Source organism: Melozone crissalis, unplaced genomic scaffold (assembly GCF_028551555.1).
Source record: "Melozone crissalis strain CALT ecotype California unplaced genomic scaffold, PUWL_Pcris_2 ptg000034l_1, whole genome shotgun sequence".
NCBI lineage: Eukaryota > Metazoa > Chordata > Aves > Passeriformes > Passerellidae > Melozone > Melozone crissalis.
In genome coordinates this window covers 22651777-22670387 of record NW_026535812.1, presented here as the reverse complement: position 1 = coordinate 22670387, position 18611 = coordinate 22651777, and the positions used below count along the sequence as shown (strand labels likewise).

The 18611-nt window shown below is 45.2% G+C and overlaps 1 protein-coding gene across 1 annotated transcript in view; it reads left to right on the top strand.

Annotated features, from left to right (window-relative positions):
- The window catches only part of LOC128940680 (multiple epidermal growth factor-like domains protein 6), a 191027-nt gene that overhangs the window by 120730 nt on the left and 51686 nt on the right, over positions 1 to 18611 (top strand). Inside the window, exons 6-10 of the mRNA XM_054282277.1 lie at positions 552 to 674; positions 7267 to 7392; positions 11514 to 11636; positions 14263 to 14385; positions 16895 to 17032. Coding sequence (XP_054138252.1) covers positions 552 to 674; positions 7267 to 7392; positions 11514 to 11636; positions 14263 to 14385; positions 16895 to 17032 — 633 coding nt within the window. The remainder of the gene's footprint in view (positions 1 to 551; positions 675 to 7266; positions 7393 to 11513; positions 11637 to 14262; positions 14386 to 16894; positions 17033 to 18611) is intronic.

The window sequence follows — 18611 nt, the reverse complement described above, 5'->3', positions numbered from 1 at the left end:
CATTGTGTGATTCTATGTTTGTATGGCAAGGGGCACAGAAAATGCAGCGCAAGTTCCTCACTCTTCTAAAGTTTTCTCTTTAAGCTCTCTGTGCTATCCATGGTTGAAAATGTAATGGTGATGGAGAATGTGTCTGTTTTCCATTCATGTCAGTTTTACCTGCTTGTACCCCCAAGAACAATAGGATTTAAAGCCTGATGCAGAAGGAAATGTTCATAGAGCAAGTTTTCATAAAAGCCAAAGGTTTGACCAGCAGTTCCTACTGGCTCAGATGTATTATCTAACCCTAATTCTTCCCTTATATTTTCCTCAGCCATGTCACAAATCACTCTAATTAACCAGGACTTCAGAAGCAGAGACTACAGAGGCAGTGCCTGCAGGAGCTTGGAAAAACACCATAAAATTCCACTTTTCAAATTCCCCTTTTCTTTGCTGCCAAAACGAAGTAAACAACAACCCAGCCCGGGCTCCCTGCATTCTGGATGAGCCCTGCAGGAGAACCAGGCTCTCTTGCAATCCTCTCTCACCGTGTCCCTCCCTTCTTTCTGCAGACGTGGATGAGTGTGAGGTGCTGAACGGGGGCTGCCAGCAGCGCTGTGCCAACACCCAGGGCTCCTTCCAGTGCCAGTGCCAGCCGGGGTTCCGGCTCCACGCCGACGGCCGCACCTGCCTCGGTAAGGAACCCTCTCATCTAACTGCAAAGCCTTCTGGCTCTCCAGTCTGAGCTTTCACTAAATATCGTTACCCACTCTGGTTCAAGCAGCCTGTGAGGGTTCAGATATTGCCAAAATTACTCTTTATTTTGTTTTGGTTTTTGTTTCTTTGTTGAAAGAACCCCCCTTTCAACACTGCAGCTCCACGCCGACGGCCGCACCTGCCTTGGTAGGGAACCCTCTCATCCTCCCAACATCTGGGTTTTGTCTAACTGCAAAGCTTCCTGGCTCTCCAATCTGAGTTTTCACTAAATATCATTATCTATTCTGGTTCAGGTATTGCCAAAATTACTCTTTATTTGGTTTTTTTGTTGAAAGAACCCCCCTTTCAACACTGCAGCTCCATGCTGATGGCCGCACCTGCCTCGGTAAGAAACCCTTTCATCCTCCCTACATCTGGCTTTTCTCTTAACTGCAAAATCTTCTAGACTCTCCAATCTGAGTTTTCATTAAATATATTACCCACTCTGGTTCAAGCAGCCTGTGAGAGTTCAGGTATTGCCAAAATTACTCTTTATTTTGTTTAGTTTTGGGGGTTTTTTTGTTGAAAGAACCCCCCTTTCAACACTGCAGCTCCACGCCGACGGCCGCACCTGCCTCGGTAAGGAACCCTCTCATCCTCCAACTCTGGCTTTTCTCTAACTGCAAAATCTTCTAGACTCTCCAATCTGAGTTTTCACTAAATATATTACCGACTCTGGTTCCAGCAACCTGTGAGGATAAAGGTATTGCTAAAATTACTCTTTATTTTGTTTCGTTTTTTGATGGTGTCTCATGTTGGCAAAAATTCTTTTGCAGGAGACATTGAAGAGCTTAGGGGGTTTCATTTCAAATGGCATTTTTTTTAATTCTGAGTGCTTTTTCTTTGTGGCACATGCCAGCACTGCCCTGGGACTTGGTGAGTTTAGAGATTGTGATTTACACAATCTCTAAACAGTCACCCTGTGTGTGCTCGTGTCCATGAGAGCACCATGGAGCTCAGCCATGACACATTGCCTGTTTATGTGGAGAGAATTGCAAAAATAAACTCTGTGTTTCTTAGGTTGGACTCTAAAGCCTGAAACAAGGCACACCTGAGTTAATTCTGCTTGTTGTTAAAAACAATAATATGAAATACATGGTTCTTGCATTGTGTTTAAATCAGTACAAAAGTCAAATTTTTGAATTCTACAGAAAGGATTAAAATGTTCTTTCATCTGGGAAGAAGAAAAGGGCACCTTTTGTTTAAGTTTTTAAGCCTGATTTGAGGTAAGATGGGAAGAACAGTTAAGTACAGTCAGACCACATCTGCAGAATAAGTTCACTCGCAGTTTGGGCATTGCCTCAATTCCTGCACAAAGTCCCTTGGTTGTGCTGAACTTCAGCCAGAGATGTCATCAGTCATTGCTGGAATTATCACAGCAATACATTCCCTGATGCCACCAGGACACAGGAAGTACCAGTGCTCAAGCTGTGGGAATAATGGATTTTTTTTTTTTTAATTTTAAAACTTATTCTTTTAGGTTTTTTGAGTTTATCACATACAGAGACTTTCACTGTTTTGTAATTAAGTGCAATTAAAAATGTGATGAAGTCTCAGTCTTAGTTGGTGAAGGAGTGGACAAGGGAACGCCATAGTGAGAGGGGAAAAAAATCATGTAAAAGCAGAGTGATTCATAATTAACTAGAAGCAATTGTGGTTTTCTTTGGATTAAAAGAGAAGTTAATCTTGCTCAGATCTGACCAGGGAAGACCCAGAAGTGAAAGATGTGTTGTTTGAGCTGTATTACTCCCTCTGAATAGTCTCATTTGTGGTGGAGAGGGATTTTTATATGAAAAGGAGACTAAAGGGAATTTGGGGGGAAAAAGAGAAAAAGAACTGTGTGATAAAGGCAAAAAGTAGATGTTAATGGCAATTAAATGAATTTACTTGTGTAATATGTAAAACTTTCTGTGGACACAAAATAATTAGGTTTTTTCTTGCCTCACATAATCAGCAAGCTCAGTTTAGCTTTGTCCAAGCTGTGAACAATACCAGAGAACAAGTTTTCATTTTGTAAATGTAAATATTCTCAAGAAGTTATTCAGAGTACTTCATACAGTGACCAGCTTTGTTTGCAATGTCTCAGAAACTATCAAGGAGAAACAAAAATAAATCCTGAGATGGGAGGCAGGAATTTGAGAGAGCTCTGCTATCATAATAATGGATGTACAAGATACCGAGGGAGGATATTGAGCCCTGTTCCAGCTGTTTAGACAAGACACCAAAACAAATGGGTACAATAAGCTCTCATGCATTGGAGAACAAGACAGTTACTAATTGATGAGGACAGGGAGAAGCATTCCATATAAATCAGGAGTGCCCAGGATCAGGATCTGGGCTGTAGCTGCTTGCTGGGGACGGAGGGTTTGCCCCTTGTGCAGCACCAGGCTGCACATTCAGCTTCCATCACTCATCTGATGAGGAGCAAACCACAAATGCCCCTCTCCTCTGACCCAGTGCAGCTCAGCAGAGCATCCAGCATCTCAAACAGGCTTGGATTAGCACTGCTGTTTATTCCATGGATACTTCAGAGAATGTAAGGATCTCTCCTGCATGCTGAGAAAGAAAAGGGACCCCATTCTGGCACTGAGCTGTTTATGGAAGGTGATTATCTCAGCTGCAGAAATAAGAAACGAGTCCCCCTAGACAGGCTTTTCAGAGGAGCCCAGCCCAGATTGCTGTTAGGTTCTTTCTTTCCACGTCCTGCTCTTCTTTTTTGGCAGCCCTGTGTTTGTGGGAACAAAAGTGCCAAAATCATTTGAGGGGAAGCAGATTTTGCAGCCTGGATGGCTTGGAAATCTCCCATACATAAGGAAGTGGATCTATCATCTTAAAAGATATTCAGCCTACATCTGAGGACTCTAAAACCTGGGATGAGATACTTCCTCGTGTGATCATGGAATATTAGTGAGCTACTGTCCAAGTTTTGCAGTAAATCTGCCCTCCTGCCACCTCAGCACAGGGTGTTTGGGATCCTGACTTGTTGCTGGTGGTCCATCCCTCCTCTGCCAGTATGAGCCTTAAAATACGGGAGAGGAAATCTGCTTTTGCCATTCTTCCTGCTCTGACTGGAAACTTCTGCTCATACTCTAAGGCAGAGAACTCCACTCATACTCTGCTCAGACCCAAAAATCTCCAGAATGAGTTGACTTGTTCAGTGATGACCAGTGTGTGAGAGTAAACTATTTAATTCCTTCATCCTTTGATGCTACCCAGTACTTCATGCCATGATAAAATCCCATCTCTTTCAATGCTCCTTTTTTTCCTTCAGCTTTTTGGTCCTACAAATTTTGTTCAGCATTGAATTAATTTATAAACACACGTGCCAGACCAAATATTCACTGCAACCCTGTCCAAGTTTTTTGTTTGCTTTGTTTGTAATGCCTTGATTATGTTAATGCAATGAGTTTGACTTCGCTGGAGTTTAACCAGCTGGTATCTGAAAAGCTGAAACTCAGAAAGAACATGTTTATTGTGGTATCAGGCTGTGGGTTTGGACTGTTATAGATTCATTGTCTTCAGTGGAATTTATTCCTGTTTGAACTCCTAGAAGTGGAAACAGGGCACAGCCATTAGACCCTGATTCATCTCTGGTGCCAGCTGTTACCTTTGATGTCTGCTTTATGTGGAGAAGCTGTTGAGATGCTGTTTTTTATGGAGATTTTAGCACACTAAGGCTCTTCTATATTGAGAAAGTAACAAAGAAAACGTCTCTACAACCCTATAATCTGTGTTTTCCAATGTAAATATAAGCCCTGTATGTCTGAAGTTACATTTCTTGTCACTGCTAAGGTTGGATTTAAGGTGATGTGAAACACAGGTTGGAAGAGATTGCATGTTCTAACCCCATGGTGTCTATGCACATGTCTAACTATGGCTTCAGAGCCAGCTCTTTGTAAAAATATCACCTTTATTATAAAAAATAATGGGTTGAGAAATGTGTATTTCTTAACTGTTATCAGATCAGGGGGCTACAAGAGAGCTGGAGAGGGAGTTTTTACAAGGGCATATTGTGATAGACAAGGCAGAAGGGCTTTGAATTGTCAGAAAGCAGGGTTAGACTGGATATTAGGAAGGAATTGTTCCCTGTGAGGGTGAGGAGGCCATGGCACAGGGTGCCCAGAGCAGCTGTGGCTGCCCCTGGATCCATGGAAGTGTCCAAAGCCAGGCTGGAGCAAGCTGGGACAGTGGAAGCTGTCCCTGCCATGGCAAGGGGTGGAATAAAATCATCTTTAGGATGAACCCAAACCATTCTGTGATCCTTGTGTTTCCCACCTGCTGTCTCCCACCACTGCCCCCCTGCCCAGATACCCCCTCCCTCTCTTGGCATCACCTGCCATCACACCCAGCCTGTCTGGAATCCACATCAGGGCTGGGTTCCTACCAAATTCTGAGAGTAAATCTTTGAAAAATGAATGCCAGGCCATATTTCTGCCTGTGCAGGTGCCCATCCCTCCAGCCACAGCCCCTTGGTGACAGCTGGAGCCATATCCAGGAGATGCCAAGTCTCTCTGTGCTCACAGAGGCGCTGCTGGTGCCTGGCAGCCACCAGCACAGCCCTGTCCTGTCCCTGGGGCTCTTCTCCTTCAGTCTGGCACCTCCTCTCAGGGATCCAGCCTGGTGACAAACCTGCCCTGGCTGCTCCAGAGCAGCCCCTGGCAGCTGGCACAGCCACACACCAAACGGGGGCTCGTGGGTTTCACACCTGTCCCCTCCCACCTTCAGAGCCTCCCAAACCCTCACCATGACAGGTTGCTGTTATCTCCCATCGCAGCCAGATTGGCTCCTGCCCAGAAACTGAGGGAGAAAACGGCACTTTTAAAAGCCAACATGTATATTCTGTCACTTGGATTTAAGATGTTTTTCGTCTCCTGAAATATTTTCATCTTATTTGAATATTCTTGCTGAAAAACAGGTTTTTGGATGCAAACGTACAGGGAGCTGGGAGCCCAGAGTGTGTGGGGTGTGCTGGAGCTGCTTTCAGGGCCTGTCTGTGGCAGGGCAGGAGGCTCCTGGGCACAGGTGGGGATCAGAAGCCAGGGTCAGGTTTCTGGGCTCTGAGGTGCCTCCTGCCTCCTGCTGTGTGTGCAGCCAGGAGAACGTGAAAATTTGCTTTTCTTTTCGCCTTTTTAACACATACTTGACTGCACAAACTCAGTGTTTGCTAATTGGTGGCACAGGGTGAAACGAGTCCTGTAGTGGGTTTTGTAGCTAACATTTACTAATGTCTGTTACAGATACATCAAGAAAGACAAATATTGCTAAAATTATTATGAATAAATAATTATAAAAGCTCTTCGCTGACTTCATTGGGTTCAGAGTTTGGTGCAGCCCATGATGGACCAAGTAATCTTTCCAGCTGCCCATAGAGAACACAGAATCCCAGAATGGTTTGGGTTGCAAAGGACCTTAAAGCTCATCCAGTCCCACCCCATCCCCCACCTTCCACTACCCCAAATTGTTCCAATCCCCATCCAAACTGGCCTCGGACACTTCCAGGGATCCAGGGGCAGCCACAGCTTCCCTGGGCAACCTGTGCCAGGGCCTGCCCACCCTCAGAGTCAAGAATTTCTTCCTAATATCCATTTAAATCTCTCCATACTACATCTCTGCTGTGGGAGTCTCAATGCAGCCACACACACCCATCAGCACAGCACAATAGCAGAGTCAAACCATCACTCTTATTTTTACATGCAGCCTGTGAATAGGTGTGGGTGTGTGTTAACATGTTTTGTCAGGAGGAGAAATGTTTCTCCAGAGGCCAGGGATATGTGTTGAACAAAAAAGAATATTAATTTGCTGGGGTGAAAGAAGCAGCATCTCTAAAGATGTACAGAGGACCCTCTGTTCCTGTGGTTTGCTGTGTGACTCTGTTCTGCAGGGCTTGTGGCTCCTGTTATTTGAATTTTTTTTATTTATGAGGCTTTTTTTTTATTTATGAGGCTGAGGAAATCAGCCTGAACGACAATTACTATTTTTAATCAATGAAAGCAAGGAATAGAAAAAGATAATCAATGGGCAAGTGCCAGCAGGGCTGTTCTTTTCTCCCCTCCTTGCCTCGGTGGATTGGCAGCGCTTTGGTGCTGTCAGATCAAAGGGTGCTGTGCTTCAGTCAGCATTACAGCCCTCAGATCTCACCTGCCTCTCCCTGGAATCAGGATTTCACTGCTGTGGGGCTGTGTCAGCAGGCTCTGTGAATGAGGATTTCACTGGTGTGGGACAGTGTCACGCTCTGTGAATGAGGATTTCACTGGGGTGAGATGCTGTGTCAGCCAGGCTCTGTGAATTGGGATTTCACTGGTGTGGTGTCCGTCAGGCTCTGTGAATCAGGGTTTCACTGGTGTGGGATGCTGTGCCAGCCAGGCTCCGTGAGCACAAGGGAGGGCAGTCACTCAGGGGAGGGGACAGGAGCATTTCTGGAAGCTGCTCAGCGAGGTTTGCCTGCTTCTGCTGTCATTTATGTATTTAAAATAGGAAATAGGTCCTCCCAAGTTGTTGATGTGCTTTCCTTCCCTGCTTCCTTGGCTCCAGCTGTCAATTCCTGCAGCATTAACAACGGGGGCTGTGAGCAGGACTGTGTTCAGCTCAGTGAGGACCACTACAAGTGCCAGTGCCAGCCAGGCTACCAGCTGAAGGCAGATGCCAAATCCTGTGAAGGTGAGTCCTGTGCTAAAGACACACAGTAAAGGCAATTTAACAGACCCCAGGATGGTGTTTTGGGTCACTGTGTCCATTCCTATTTCCAAAAGCAGCTTTGGGAATTGCTTAATGACAGACTTTTAAATATAACACGTGTTTGAGGTGTGAAGCTCACTTTGAATCACAGGTTTGAACAAGATTTTGGCCTCCTAGATCCCTGGCTGCTCCTTGCACAATGATGGTGATGACATAGGTTAGGAACTTAATCGTGAATTAATTCTAACATTTTATTGCTCATCAAGTTGCATATAGAGTTGGCCTGCATTACATGTTTTATTCTACAAAAAAGTCTTCTCTTTATCTCCTTTTGGCTTATCACAGGCTGATTCATTCATCCTGCCCTTCAGGTTTCTAAGCACCCTCTCAAGCAATGCTACCTTTGGGTTTGATTGTTGCTTTTCTTTTCTTGTATATCTTAACATATTCATCAGTTTTGAAGGCAACCCCTCCATTCCCCAACACAAGCACACACACACACACCCTTGAACATGCCAGAGAAAGATAAGGCCAAATTTATGGATTTATTGAGCTGAAATTCCTGTCACAAAACCGTTTCCATATGGCTCCTCTTCTGCTCGGAGATTTTGCACGCTGTGGATGAAGTGTAAGTAAATGCTGCTGTTCAGATGGCTCCCAGCTCCTGCTGGGTGCAGAGAACCCTTTCCCTTTGGTTTGGTTCCCCCCAAATCCTGCCCCAAATGGGGGCTGCACCCCAGGGAGCACCCACAGCCTGCTGGCCTCTCTGTCTCTCATGAGGTGGCCACGTTTTTCCCTGAGATTATCACAGAGCCAGAAAAGGGGAGATTTGGGGAGAATGGGGTGTCACAGAGCTTCCTCTGCTGTTCTCCATCCCTTTCCCAAACATCTCGAGATGTGTTTGGCCAGCTGGCTGTGCAGAGCCTGAACAGGGCTTTGGGGTGGGATTTTGGAGTGGTGGGACAGTGGTTGGGTCAGAGGGGTCTGAGTGATGCCAGGTGGGGTGGGAGTTCTCCTGCAGTGCCCAGGACACAGTTCAAGCTCCCATGGACCATTTCCATGCTCTGTCTCAGCTGGGACCCCTAAAAGGGGAGGTTTTGTCACCACTGTTCACCCCCTCACGTGGTGAGGCTGAAGAGAGTCACCCACTCACCAAAGGCAGTGGTTTGTCACCAGCCTGTGGATACTGAACACTAGAGAGGGGCAGGTCAGCCTTTCTGCAGGTGGGCACCCATTACCTGGTTACCCCAGGGTGTTTGAGCCAAAATAAATCACTTCAGCCCTCCCCAGGAGAGCAGCTGTGCCTGGAGGAAGGAGGATCTGCCTTGTAAGCAGAGCTCAGCTTGCAAAATGAAGACTGAGTAGGATGCTTTTCTCTCCCATAAATACCTGAGTGAATGAATGCCTGGGAAAAGTGCTAGGTAAGGCCATGGACAAGATTTTTACCAGAACAAATGAGGATGAAGTGGTCATGAATGCATTTGGGTTGTCAGTTCAGAGATATTTTAAGTAGAAGAGGTGAGAGGAGGTGAGTCTGGATGTTTTTTTATTTTCCACCCAAAGCTTGGCTGCTGGAGTCATGGTTTGGATGGAGAAACCACAGTGTCATGAGAGTGTTTGCCACAGCAGGTGAAGGTGCTGTGCAGATATGGATTCATCCATGTGGACTTTTAGGAGTTAATACTGCACCCACAGCCCTGCAAAGCTTGGAGAAACACTCAAGCCTGGCAGTTTTCATCTTTATCACTTTATATTTTCTCCAGTGTGAAGTCATGGTTGCTGTGAACAAGAAAATTTATTTAATAAAGCCCAAGCCTCTTTTCTTGAGGTGCTCTAGAGGTCATGGCTGATAGGACTGGAGACCCTGTTGTTTACAGCCCTGTCTGCCCCATCCCTGGCAATGCCCAAGGCCAGGCTGGATGGGGCTTGGAGCAGCCTGGGATAGTGGAAGGGGTCCCTGCCCATGGCAGAGGGTGGAGCTGGATGAGCTTTAAGGTCCCTTCCAACCCAAACCTTTCTGGGATTCTGTGTCCTGAGGCACCTGGGAAATGAAACCATGCCAGTAAATTTTGCACCATAGTGTTTAACAGCTTGGAGTAGAGCTTTGTAGGATGGAGTCTGTTATCTACTAACGTTATTAAATGAACCAGTAAGAGGCAAATGTGTGAAAAAAGAACACTAATGAGTTATTTTTGGCTTTTCCTGAAACCTGCTTCTAACAGGAACATACATATCACTGGAAAGCAAGTCAATCACTGACTGCCTCATGTCCTGAAGATCTTTCCTTTACAAACTTACCTCATGCAAGGACTTCCAAGGCTGCTACCTTTATTTGAATTACTATGTTTTACTAACATCCACCGTGTAATTTGTTGTTTGCCTGTTGTCATGTCACAGAGCATTACAAGCTTTACCCCGCGCTGTAATCATTCTCAAATTAAAGCTTTAGCTGCTCTGAAAACCTTCATAATATGCAGGTTTAACAGATGCTGTTTGATAGTGATTTCATTTAATTTACCCAAATAGAAAAGGAATCGGCAAATAACTCAATATTTCATATCAGCAAGGAGCGAGTTCTTGCTTGGAGCTAAATCCTTTGTAGACCGCAAATTGTCGAGCTGCAGAGCCAAGTTGTCAGCCTTGGAAGTGTCATGCACGATGAAGTGCTGCTGTTCCTTGGAAACCTATTTGCAACCTATCGTGTCAGAAGTCCAATTTCAGTTCTACATCCCTAACTGTGCTTTTATTTTATATTTTTAGTTGGTTTTTTTTTGTTTAATACTGTCAAGTCAAACTCAGCCCTGCGGACTGGAACGGTTTGTGCGTTGTGTGTTCCTGAAATGGCAGGAGGTGACATGAGGCAGTTTGAGGATGTTCTGTGGCTGCTTCCTCCTTTACCAAATGGTGGCACAAAATGCCACTTGGCTGCACAGAAAAAGGGACAAAAAAATGCCCTGCCCCATATTTATTTAAATCCACATGAAGAAGAGGAATTTCTCTCCTGTTCCCTCCCTCTGTGTAACAGAGCAAAGCAGCCAGGTCAGAGCAAAACTCCTTCAGCCCTTCCCAGGGCTCCTCAAACCCTGACTCCAGTGGTGTTGAACTGATGGTGACTTTCCTCTAGGGCTCTGAGAGAAGTTGGCTTGTACAGAGCAGGGCAAGTGAGGAATATTGCTCATCTGTCTCAAATCAGACAGTAATTAGTGAAATGCTAAAGCTGAATCAGAGCTGGAATTATAGAGAAACAAATATAACTTTCAGAAATTTTATTCAAAGCTAAACAGAACTGTAGAGGACACATTTTCAAGGTGCCCTCCAAATTTGCCTGTGGAATGTTATTCACCAGAGTTTTGGTGTAATGAGTGCTCCAAAGCAAAACCTCAGCCTGATGCAGAATGTCAGGGCTTAACCCAAGTCAGACCTGTCTGAACAGTCGTGGTGGGTCTGTTTTGGGGTGTGCCAAGTCTCTATTTGGGCACATGTTCCAGAAATAAACCCATACAACACAATGAAATCTTCGAGATGGAGCCTTCTGTAGGCACTTCATAAAAGTTTTTCTAAGTACTTGCCACTTAGGGCAGCTTATCCTTGAAAAGGTATGTTATTGTTCAAGAAGAGGAAAAAGCCTTGATGTACAACATGAATGGCATATGTTTATAGACTGAAAGATGTCTTTGGGGGCTCTTCAGCGTTTATTTCCTCTCAAGCCTTTTAAATATTCATTGTTTTGTGGTGAACTCCATCATTGTGTGTGTTTATGGATTCACACATACTGGAGTGCTAATTGCTGTTGTTTAGAGAACTCTTGAAATCTGTTCAGGTACAGCAAAATAACAATAAAATGTACTTTTTTTGTCCTACTTCCAATGTAATACAAGCTTGGTTTCCTGCTGTTTAAAGCCTTGTTGCTGCTCTGTGAAAAATGTTGTCCAGCAACAAAAAGCATCCAGAAAAACAGCAGCTTCACTCACCAGATGCTGTCACATTTTTCCCCAGTCTAATCTCTTACAGCTACTTCGTCATTAGTTGTAACAATGGCAGGTAAGACCATTTCCAGGCAAAAAGTGACCTTTCAGTTGACAGTGTGCTCTAATTGGTTTCAGTGATAGACCCCTGCACAAGTGGGAACGGAGGATGCTCACAAATCTGTCAGAATGAGAGAGGAATTGCAAAATGCGAGTGTCATCCAGGGCATTCTCTTGCTGCAGACAAAAAGTCCTGTTTAGGTAAGAAACTCTGGACTCTTTATTGTGAAGAATGTTATTAATCAGCGCTCTGCCTTACTGAGCTGTGAGTGGAAAGGAATATATTAGACAAATATGTGTGTGCATTTTGAAACTGCCTTTCTCTCTGTGATACTCACATCAGCCCACAGTCTTGAAGGACTTTTTTAGTGATGAAAATGTCCCTGTGATCTCCTAAGTCATGCTTTCTAGCAACTGGATTTGTGAATGCTGTAGTGTTATTCTTGTAGGGTGCCTTTAAAATAATGTCCCAGATACAGCTCCTGGAAAATTGGTTCAAGTAAAACTCTGAACCAGGTCACTGAAAACCTATTTAGAATTCAAAGGGCTTTTTTAGCTGGAGAGCTGTTTCCATATTAATGGAGAAACTACTGTGAAGGAAGAAATCATGATGTGTAAGATTTCCAAAGAGAGGAGCTTAAAAAGTTGAATTCTGAAGTCCTGTGTTTAGTCTGGGGTTGTCAAAAGAATCTGTAGCATTTCTGACCTGAAATTTGGGAGAACTAGAGATCAAAATACCTGCTTTTCTCTTTCAGTGAAGTTCTTGGAAGATAGTTTAGCAGTTTTATGAAATAAACAGCATTTGTGGACTTAATGGTGCACAGATTCTTAACAGCCAAGTCAGGATCAAGGTGTGTGTATATACATATATATATATATATATATATATATATACACATACATACACTAATTTTGCACTCCTCTTTTGAAAACGTGGCCAAAATGTAAATTATTGTCTCAGATAAAGGGTGCTGGGTGCCTTTCAAAATATTTACTTCCTACCCTGAGTATTTTACTTAGTTGCCTGTAAGTCCTTCTGTGAGTAGAATGGCACATCTTAGTGATTCTCTCTTACTGGAATTACTCATGAGTAATTACTGAAAATAAAAACTGTTTTCAAGTAATGTACTGATAATGAGTGGATGGAAACAACAGTGGGTTTAGCAGTAGGGTCAGCCTGTTGTTTGTTTTATCTCAGATACACATTGACATTTCTGTTGATTTATGTATAAACTGAATCACAGAGTTAACTTGCAGTGTTATACATTGGAACAAATTTTCTCCCCAGCCTCATGGCAACAGTCTTTTGAATCATTAAGCAGTGTGTCTTACCATGGATATACAATTATTGGTTTTTTCTCCTAGAAGTTACTCAATGCCTTTTGCAAAATTCAAGCTGTTGTTTGACTCTCTGGAAACTGAGCTGGAAGGAGACAGAGGGCAGCTGGAGTGTCATACTTCAGCTATTAGCTCTAGGACAGGAAGAAACCTGTGCAGGATGGTGGCTGTGGTTCAACTTTTAATTTTTTCTATTTAAAAAGAAGAAGAGAAAAGAATATTTACAGCCCTGGCCAGCGCAGTGTACTCGCAAACTGACAATTAGAGAAAAAGGAGGAATAACCCATTTTATTCTAAGCAGCAGCTGCTCCCATGGCTGCTTCAGAGAAGCTGTCATTTGTCCTGAAATTTTCATGAGCCAGTGTGTGGTGTTTGCACTGCCTGGGGCCTCTCTTTGCAAGGAGCCTGATTGCATCCATCAAGCTCCTTGTGCTCGAGTGCAGGGGCCGCGAGCACAGCACTGGGCACAGCACGTGTGGAGGGACAAAACTGTTAGAAAGTGTGGTTTGTGGGATAAAAAGTGAAGAGCTGCACATCAGATTGCTCCCTGCCATCTTCAAGACACTGACCCAGCATTGGTGCAATAAATAATCTGTATTTTGCCAGAAAGGTGTCAGAATGGGAAGGAGCAGGAGATGCATCAGGGGTTTGCCATGTGTGATACCAGTCTTTGCATAGAGGTCGGTGTTCTGTGCAGCTGTATTTAATGTAAATTTTTGTGTGTTTGTTTGTTTTCTTAAAATAATTAAAAGTTTTAACTAACTCCTTAAAATTACTTTATATTCCACTGAGATCTTAGGAAGATGGACATCTTTGGGGACATTTAATTCCAAAATACAGACCAGCAGGTGTGAAGCTGAGGAGCAGCCTGCTTGGCAGAGGGCTGGGGGAAGAGCAGCCTCCCCACTTAAGGCTCTGCAGCTTTTCCTTCCCTCACAGGGCTGCTGGAGCTGCTGTGGTTGCAGCAGGTGCCTCCCACTGCACTGCTGTAAAGCAGCTGCAGGATTCAGGGATGATCTGTCTCCATCATCCCTCCTGAAACCCAACCACCACTTAATCCAGATCATTTGACATTCAGAGAATAATCAGCTATTTCTTGTTCCATTCATTTAACTATAATGGCTTGGAGGACACGGTGATCATTTCAGAGTTTTGGAAGTTTCTTCTGAGTTCTTCACACAAGGTCTTCTTTTGCCATTGCTCTTTTTACAGGAATAATAAATAAGGTGCTTTGGCTGATACTGCAAATATAGTGTTTGATACTGTAAATGTTCACACTGAGAAGTTCAAGGTCAATGGTGCTCAGAAAAAGATTGTTCTGGAGAATAATGTGACTCTAATGTTCCTGGGCTCACCGGGTGCTGTCCTTTGTAGGCTGACCCCAGGATAATCCTCCCAGCAGATATTTGGAAACGCAGCCACATCCATGTAGAGCAGCATTATTTTTTCATTTCAGTGTCCAGCTGAACGACTTTCTGTGTGCTTGCAGACGTGGATGAGTGTGCAGAGGGCAGTGCCAGGTGTGCCCATCGCTGTGTGAACACCCCGGGCTCCTTCAGCTGTGCCTGCAGCCCCGGCTTCGAGCTGGGCGCGGACGGGCGGCGCTGCTACCGTGAGTGACCCTGCCGAGCCCTGCTCCTCTTCCTCTCATCTCTGCTCCCTGCCAGGCCTCACTTCTGATTCTCTGGGATTTCCATCCCCAGCAGAGGAAATGTATGCAAAAGATCAGGCTTAATACTGTTTTCTTCCTCTGCTGCTGCTGCTGGGTTTGCAGGGCGACGCGTTCCTAAGCCTGTGTTCACAGACCTTAATTACTGCCTTTCAAAGAGCAAATAGCCCTGTTGGTTTATCTTCAGAGCCTGGTGAATTCTGCTGCAGAGCCACCAGAATGCTGCTGTTCTGTGAAGTGCATTTATTCCTGCCCTCCTCCTCCTCCTGCCAGCTTTCTTACAGACCTGATGCAAGAGAAAACCAACATGATGTTCTGCTCTTGTCTTTACCTGTCTGGGTTTGCTTATGTTTCTCCTGAGATTACTGACACTGTTAAGAGGATGCTTTAAAAAAAAAAAAAAGGCAACAAAAAAAGAAAGATTTGGGATGAAAAACTAGTTGAACAACTCGAACTTCCCAAGCTAAAGCGAGCCCTGTTGTCTTTCCTCACATGCTTACCTCTTGCCAGCGGGGTTTCTTAATCAGCGCAGCGTTTCTGGAGAGGGGGACTGACTCCCAGTGCTGCTAGCCGATAGGTGATCCCTGGCCTGCCCTTGAGGGCAAATTTAGATTAATAAAAGAGGTGATGTGGAAGAGTTGGGGTTATTATGGACCTTACATAAGCTCCCTGGAATGCAGACAAAAGCATGACCTGTTTTAGCAGAGAGGTGGGCAAAGATCATTCAATCTAATAATACTGTGCAAGAGCTTTCAGCAGAGCTTCCTTAGGAAAATATGCTGCATGCCAGAGAATGAGTGCTTTATTTAAGAATGTGTGTGTAAGAAATAGTTATTAAGAATGAAATCCAGTTTCAAGGCATTAACATAGATTAAAAACAAAACCCAATTATGTGGGAGATATCCTGGAGAGTTGTTTCATAGGTGATGGGGAGCTGTGAGTGGTGCAATGGCAGAGGAAATGTGATTAATATATAGATATGAAATCTTCTGTCATAGTCATAAAAAAGAGGTTTAGACCACTTAGATTTCATTGTGCTTTTCTGATAATAATTTTTCTGGATGTTCAGCAGATCTCAGGGGATGGTGATTCTCTGTGCCTCATGTACAATATTGCAGAACAAACAATAAAAATAAAAACATTCTGCATATATTTATGATCAGGATTATCCCAGTGTTTGAGCAATTTACAGTCTTTGTTTATTCTTTCATTTCCCCAGTGGCTGGGGAAGAGCTGGTATTTCAGTTTTACTGATGAAGAGCTGGGACAAAGTAAATGATGAAGATTGTGTATGAAGTCAGATTCTGCATTTAATTGCTGGGTTTACTAAATCCCAGCTTAACACACTGGACAGGAGACCAGGGAGATTTCTTCTCCCTAGTGCAAATAATAACACTCTGCATGAGACGTAGAGATATTTATTCTCTTAATTTATACCCTCTTCCAGCTGGAATTACATTTCTTGTTGGCAAGCAGGTTGCTCCCAGGGGTAGGACCAGACCCCAGCAGCACAGATGTGTCTGGGGAAATTCTGTGCCAGATCTGATGGCCACCACTCTAAGCTGGGCTGTTTCTGGAAGTACAGTGGCTCCTTTAGGAAGAGTGTTTCTCAGTTTCCCTACAGAGTAGGAGAAATGATTTCCTCTCTAAATAGCTCTGTAACAAAAGCTGGCTAATCCTTTGTGGAAAAACTTCATAACTGACCCTGTGGTTTCTTTGCATCCTGGAGAAATCATCTGATGAAGTAGCTGGGTGGCAATGAGGTGGCCAGGCGTTCCATTTTTCATGTGAAGGAAAAGGCCAGGATGTTCTGAGGACATGAAATGGCCAGGATGTTCTGAGGACTGTCCAGTGCAGCCCCATGAGGAGGGCATGGAAGTCTGTCAGAGGAAGGGGAGCTGGCAGTGGCACTGTACCACCCTGTAGGGGACAAAGTCTCAGCAGAGGAGCTGCTGTGTCCCCCTGGAAGGGACATCCAAGAACCAAAACCTGGAGGTTGTTTTGCATTGTTGTTGGGTGTCCATTTCACCAGCAGGACTCTGCTGAGGAAGTTTCAATGCCTTTGTGCTTGGGGGATGTTTCAGAACTGAGCTCTTTGCCATTGCCATGCAGAACTCCAAGCTGCTCTTTGGGAAGTGCATCAGGCTGGGTTGAGGACACCACCTGGGCTCCTCAGATGCTTCTGCTCCTCCTTTGGAGCAAAGCATAAAGCTGAGGAAAGCTGGGAAGGCTCCTGTAGCAGGTGGCTGCTGAACACTGGACCAGCCTCACATGGCTGAATTTGGGAGCATCCACTGTTGAGACACAAACACCTGGAGCTCAGTGACTCCAAAGGGCTGCTCTTGTGGGGAGGGGCTGTGAGCTGGTTACACTCACTGCTACAGCGCTCCTGGCTGCTGTTTTACATCCTTCGGGCTTGCTTTTTACCTCCCTTCTGATTTATTTCATCCAGGCATCGAGATGGAAATCGTGGACAGCTGCCGGGACGGGAATGGCGGCTGCGAGCACGGCTGCGAGCACACGGCAGCGGGACCGCGCTGCTCCTGCCCCCGCGGGCACCGCCTGGCCGGGGACGGCAAAGCCTGCACAGGTATCCGAGATCGGGAGAACCTGCACAGGTATCCGAGGTGGGGGAGAACCTGCACAGGTATCCGAGATGGGGGAAAAACCTGCACAAGTAACAAAACCTGCACAGGTAACCCCAGCTGGGAGGAAAACCTGCACAAGTAACCTGAAGTGGGGGCAAAACCTGCACAGGTAACCTGAAATGGGAAAAACCTGCATAGGTATCCAAGATGGGGGCAAAACCGGCACAGGTAAACTGAGATGGGAGCAAAACCTGCACAGGTAACCTGAGATGGGGGCAAAACCTGCACAGGTAACCTGAAATGGGGAAAAACCCGCACAGGTAACCTGAAATGGGGAAAAACCTGCACAGGTATCCAAGATGGTGGCAAAACCGGCACAGGTAAACTGAGATGGGAGCAAAACCTGCACAGGTAACAAAACCTGCACAGGTAAACTGAGATGGGGGAAAAACCTGCACAGGTATCTGAGATGGGAGCAAAACCTGCACAGGTAACCTGAGATGGGGGCAAAACCTGAACAAGTAACCTGAGCCGGGGGGAAAACCTGCACAGGTAACCTGAGATGGGGGAGAAACTGCACAGGTAACCCAAGATGGGAGCAAAACCTGCACAGGTGACAAAATCTGCACAGGTAACCCCAGCTGGGAGGAAAACCTGCACAAGTAACCCGAAATGGGGGCAAAACCTGCACAGGTAACATGAGCCGGGGGAAAACCTGCACAGGTAACCTAGGAGCGGGCTGGGATGGGTCCCCAAGGAGGGCAGGGAGTGGCAATAACAAAACAACAACTAAACAAACTATTTAGTGCAATACAACACGGCATGACCCGCTGCCATGGCTGTGTCTCACCACGGGCAGCCCAAACATCACAGAGCTGACTTTGTTTGCCTTCCCCTCTCAGCTGTTGGCTGGAGCAGCAGCACAAGTGCTCCCAAGTGCTGCTTGCACAAACTGCACAAACCTCATCAGATTTGCTCAGTGATGAGGTTACACTGCTGCCTGTGAGAAGTCTCACTTTGTTGCTTTCACCTCCCGAGTTAGATTTGGGTTTATTTTGAGACACAAGCTTAAAAATTCATTCATGTTTTAAGCAATTCTACTATGAGATTCTTTTTGTGTGTGTGTGTGTGTTTGTTTCATGTTTTTGTTTTGTTTATGGCTTTTGTCATGCAAAATGTATCTCATTCTGCTTTGGGCTTGCTGTCACTGTGCCATTACAATTTTTAAGAATAGCCAGGAAGAGAGGGGGAATGGAAGAAGGAGCAGGCACCACAAAGCAGTGCAGGGAGATATGAGATGATGAGAAGAGGTAGAGAGTGGGAGCACTGATGAGTGTGAGAGGCATTACAGACAAAAGGAGTCTTGCAAGGAAAAAAAGCCAAGTGCAGGAGAGAGGAGGAGCAGGGGAGGAGGGAAGCACTGAGGGCTGCAAGGGCGGGTGATGATGGAGCTTAAAAATCAAAACCAGAAGAAGTTTGGGAGGCAGATTTGGAGCCAGAGCCTCACAGGGGTGGGTGGGTTGCACAGTCTTGTCTGTGCAGCTGACAGGAGGCAGAGCAGCCTGCTGCCCACACCCCAGC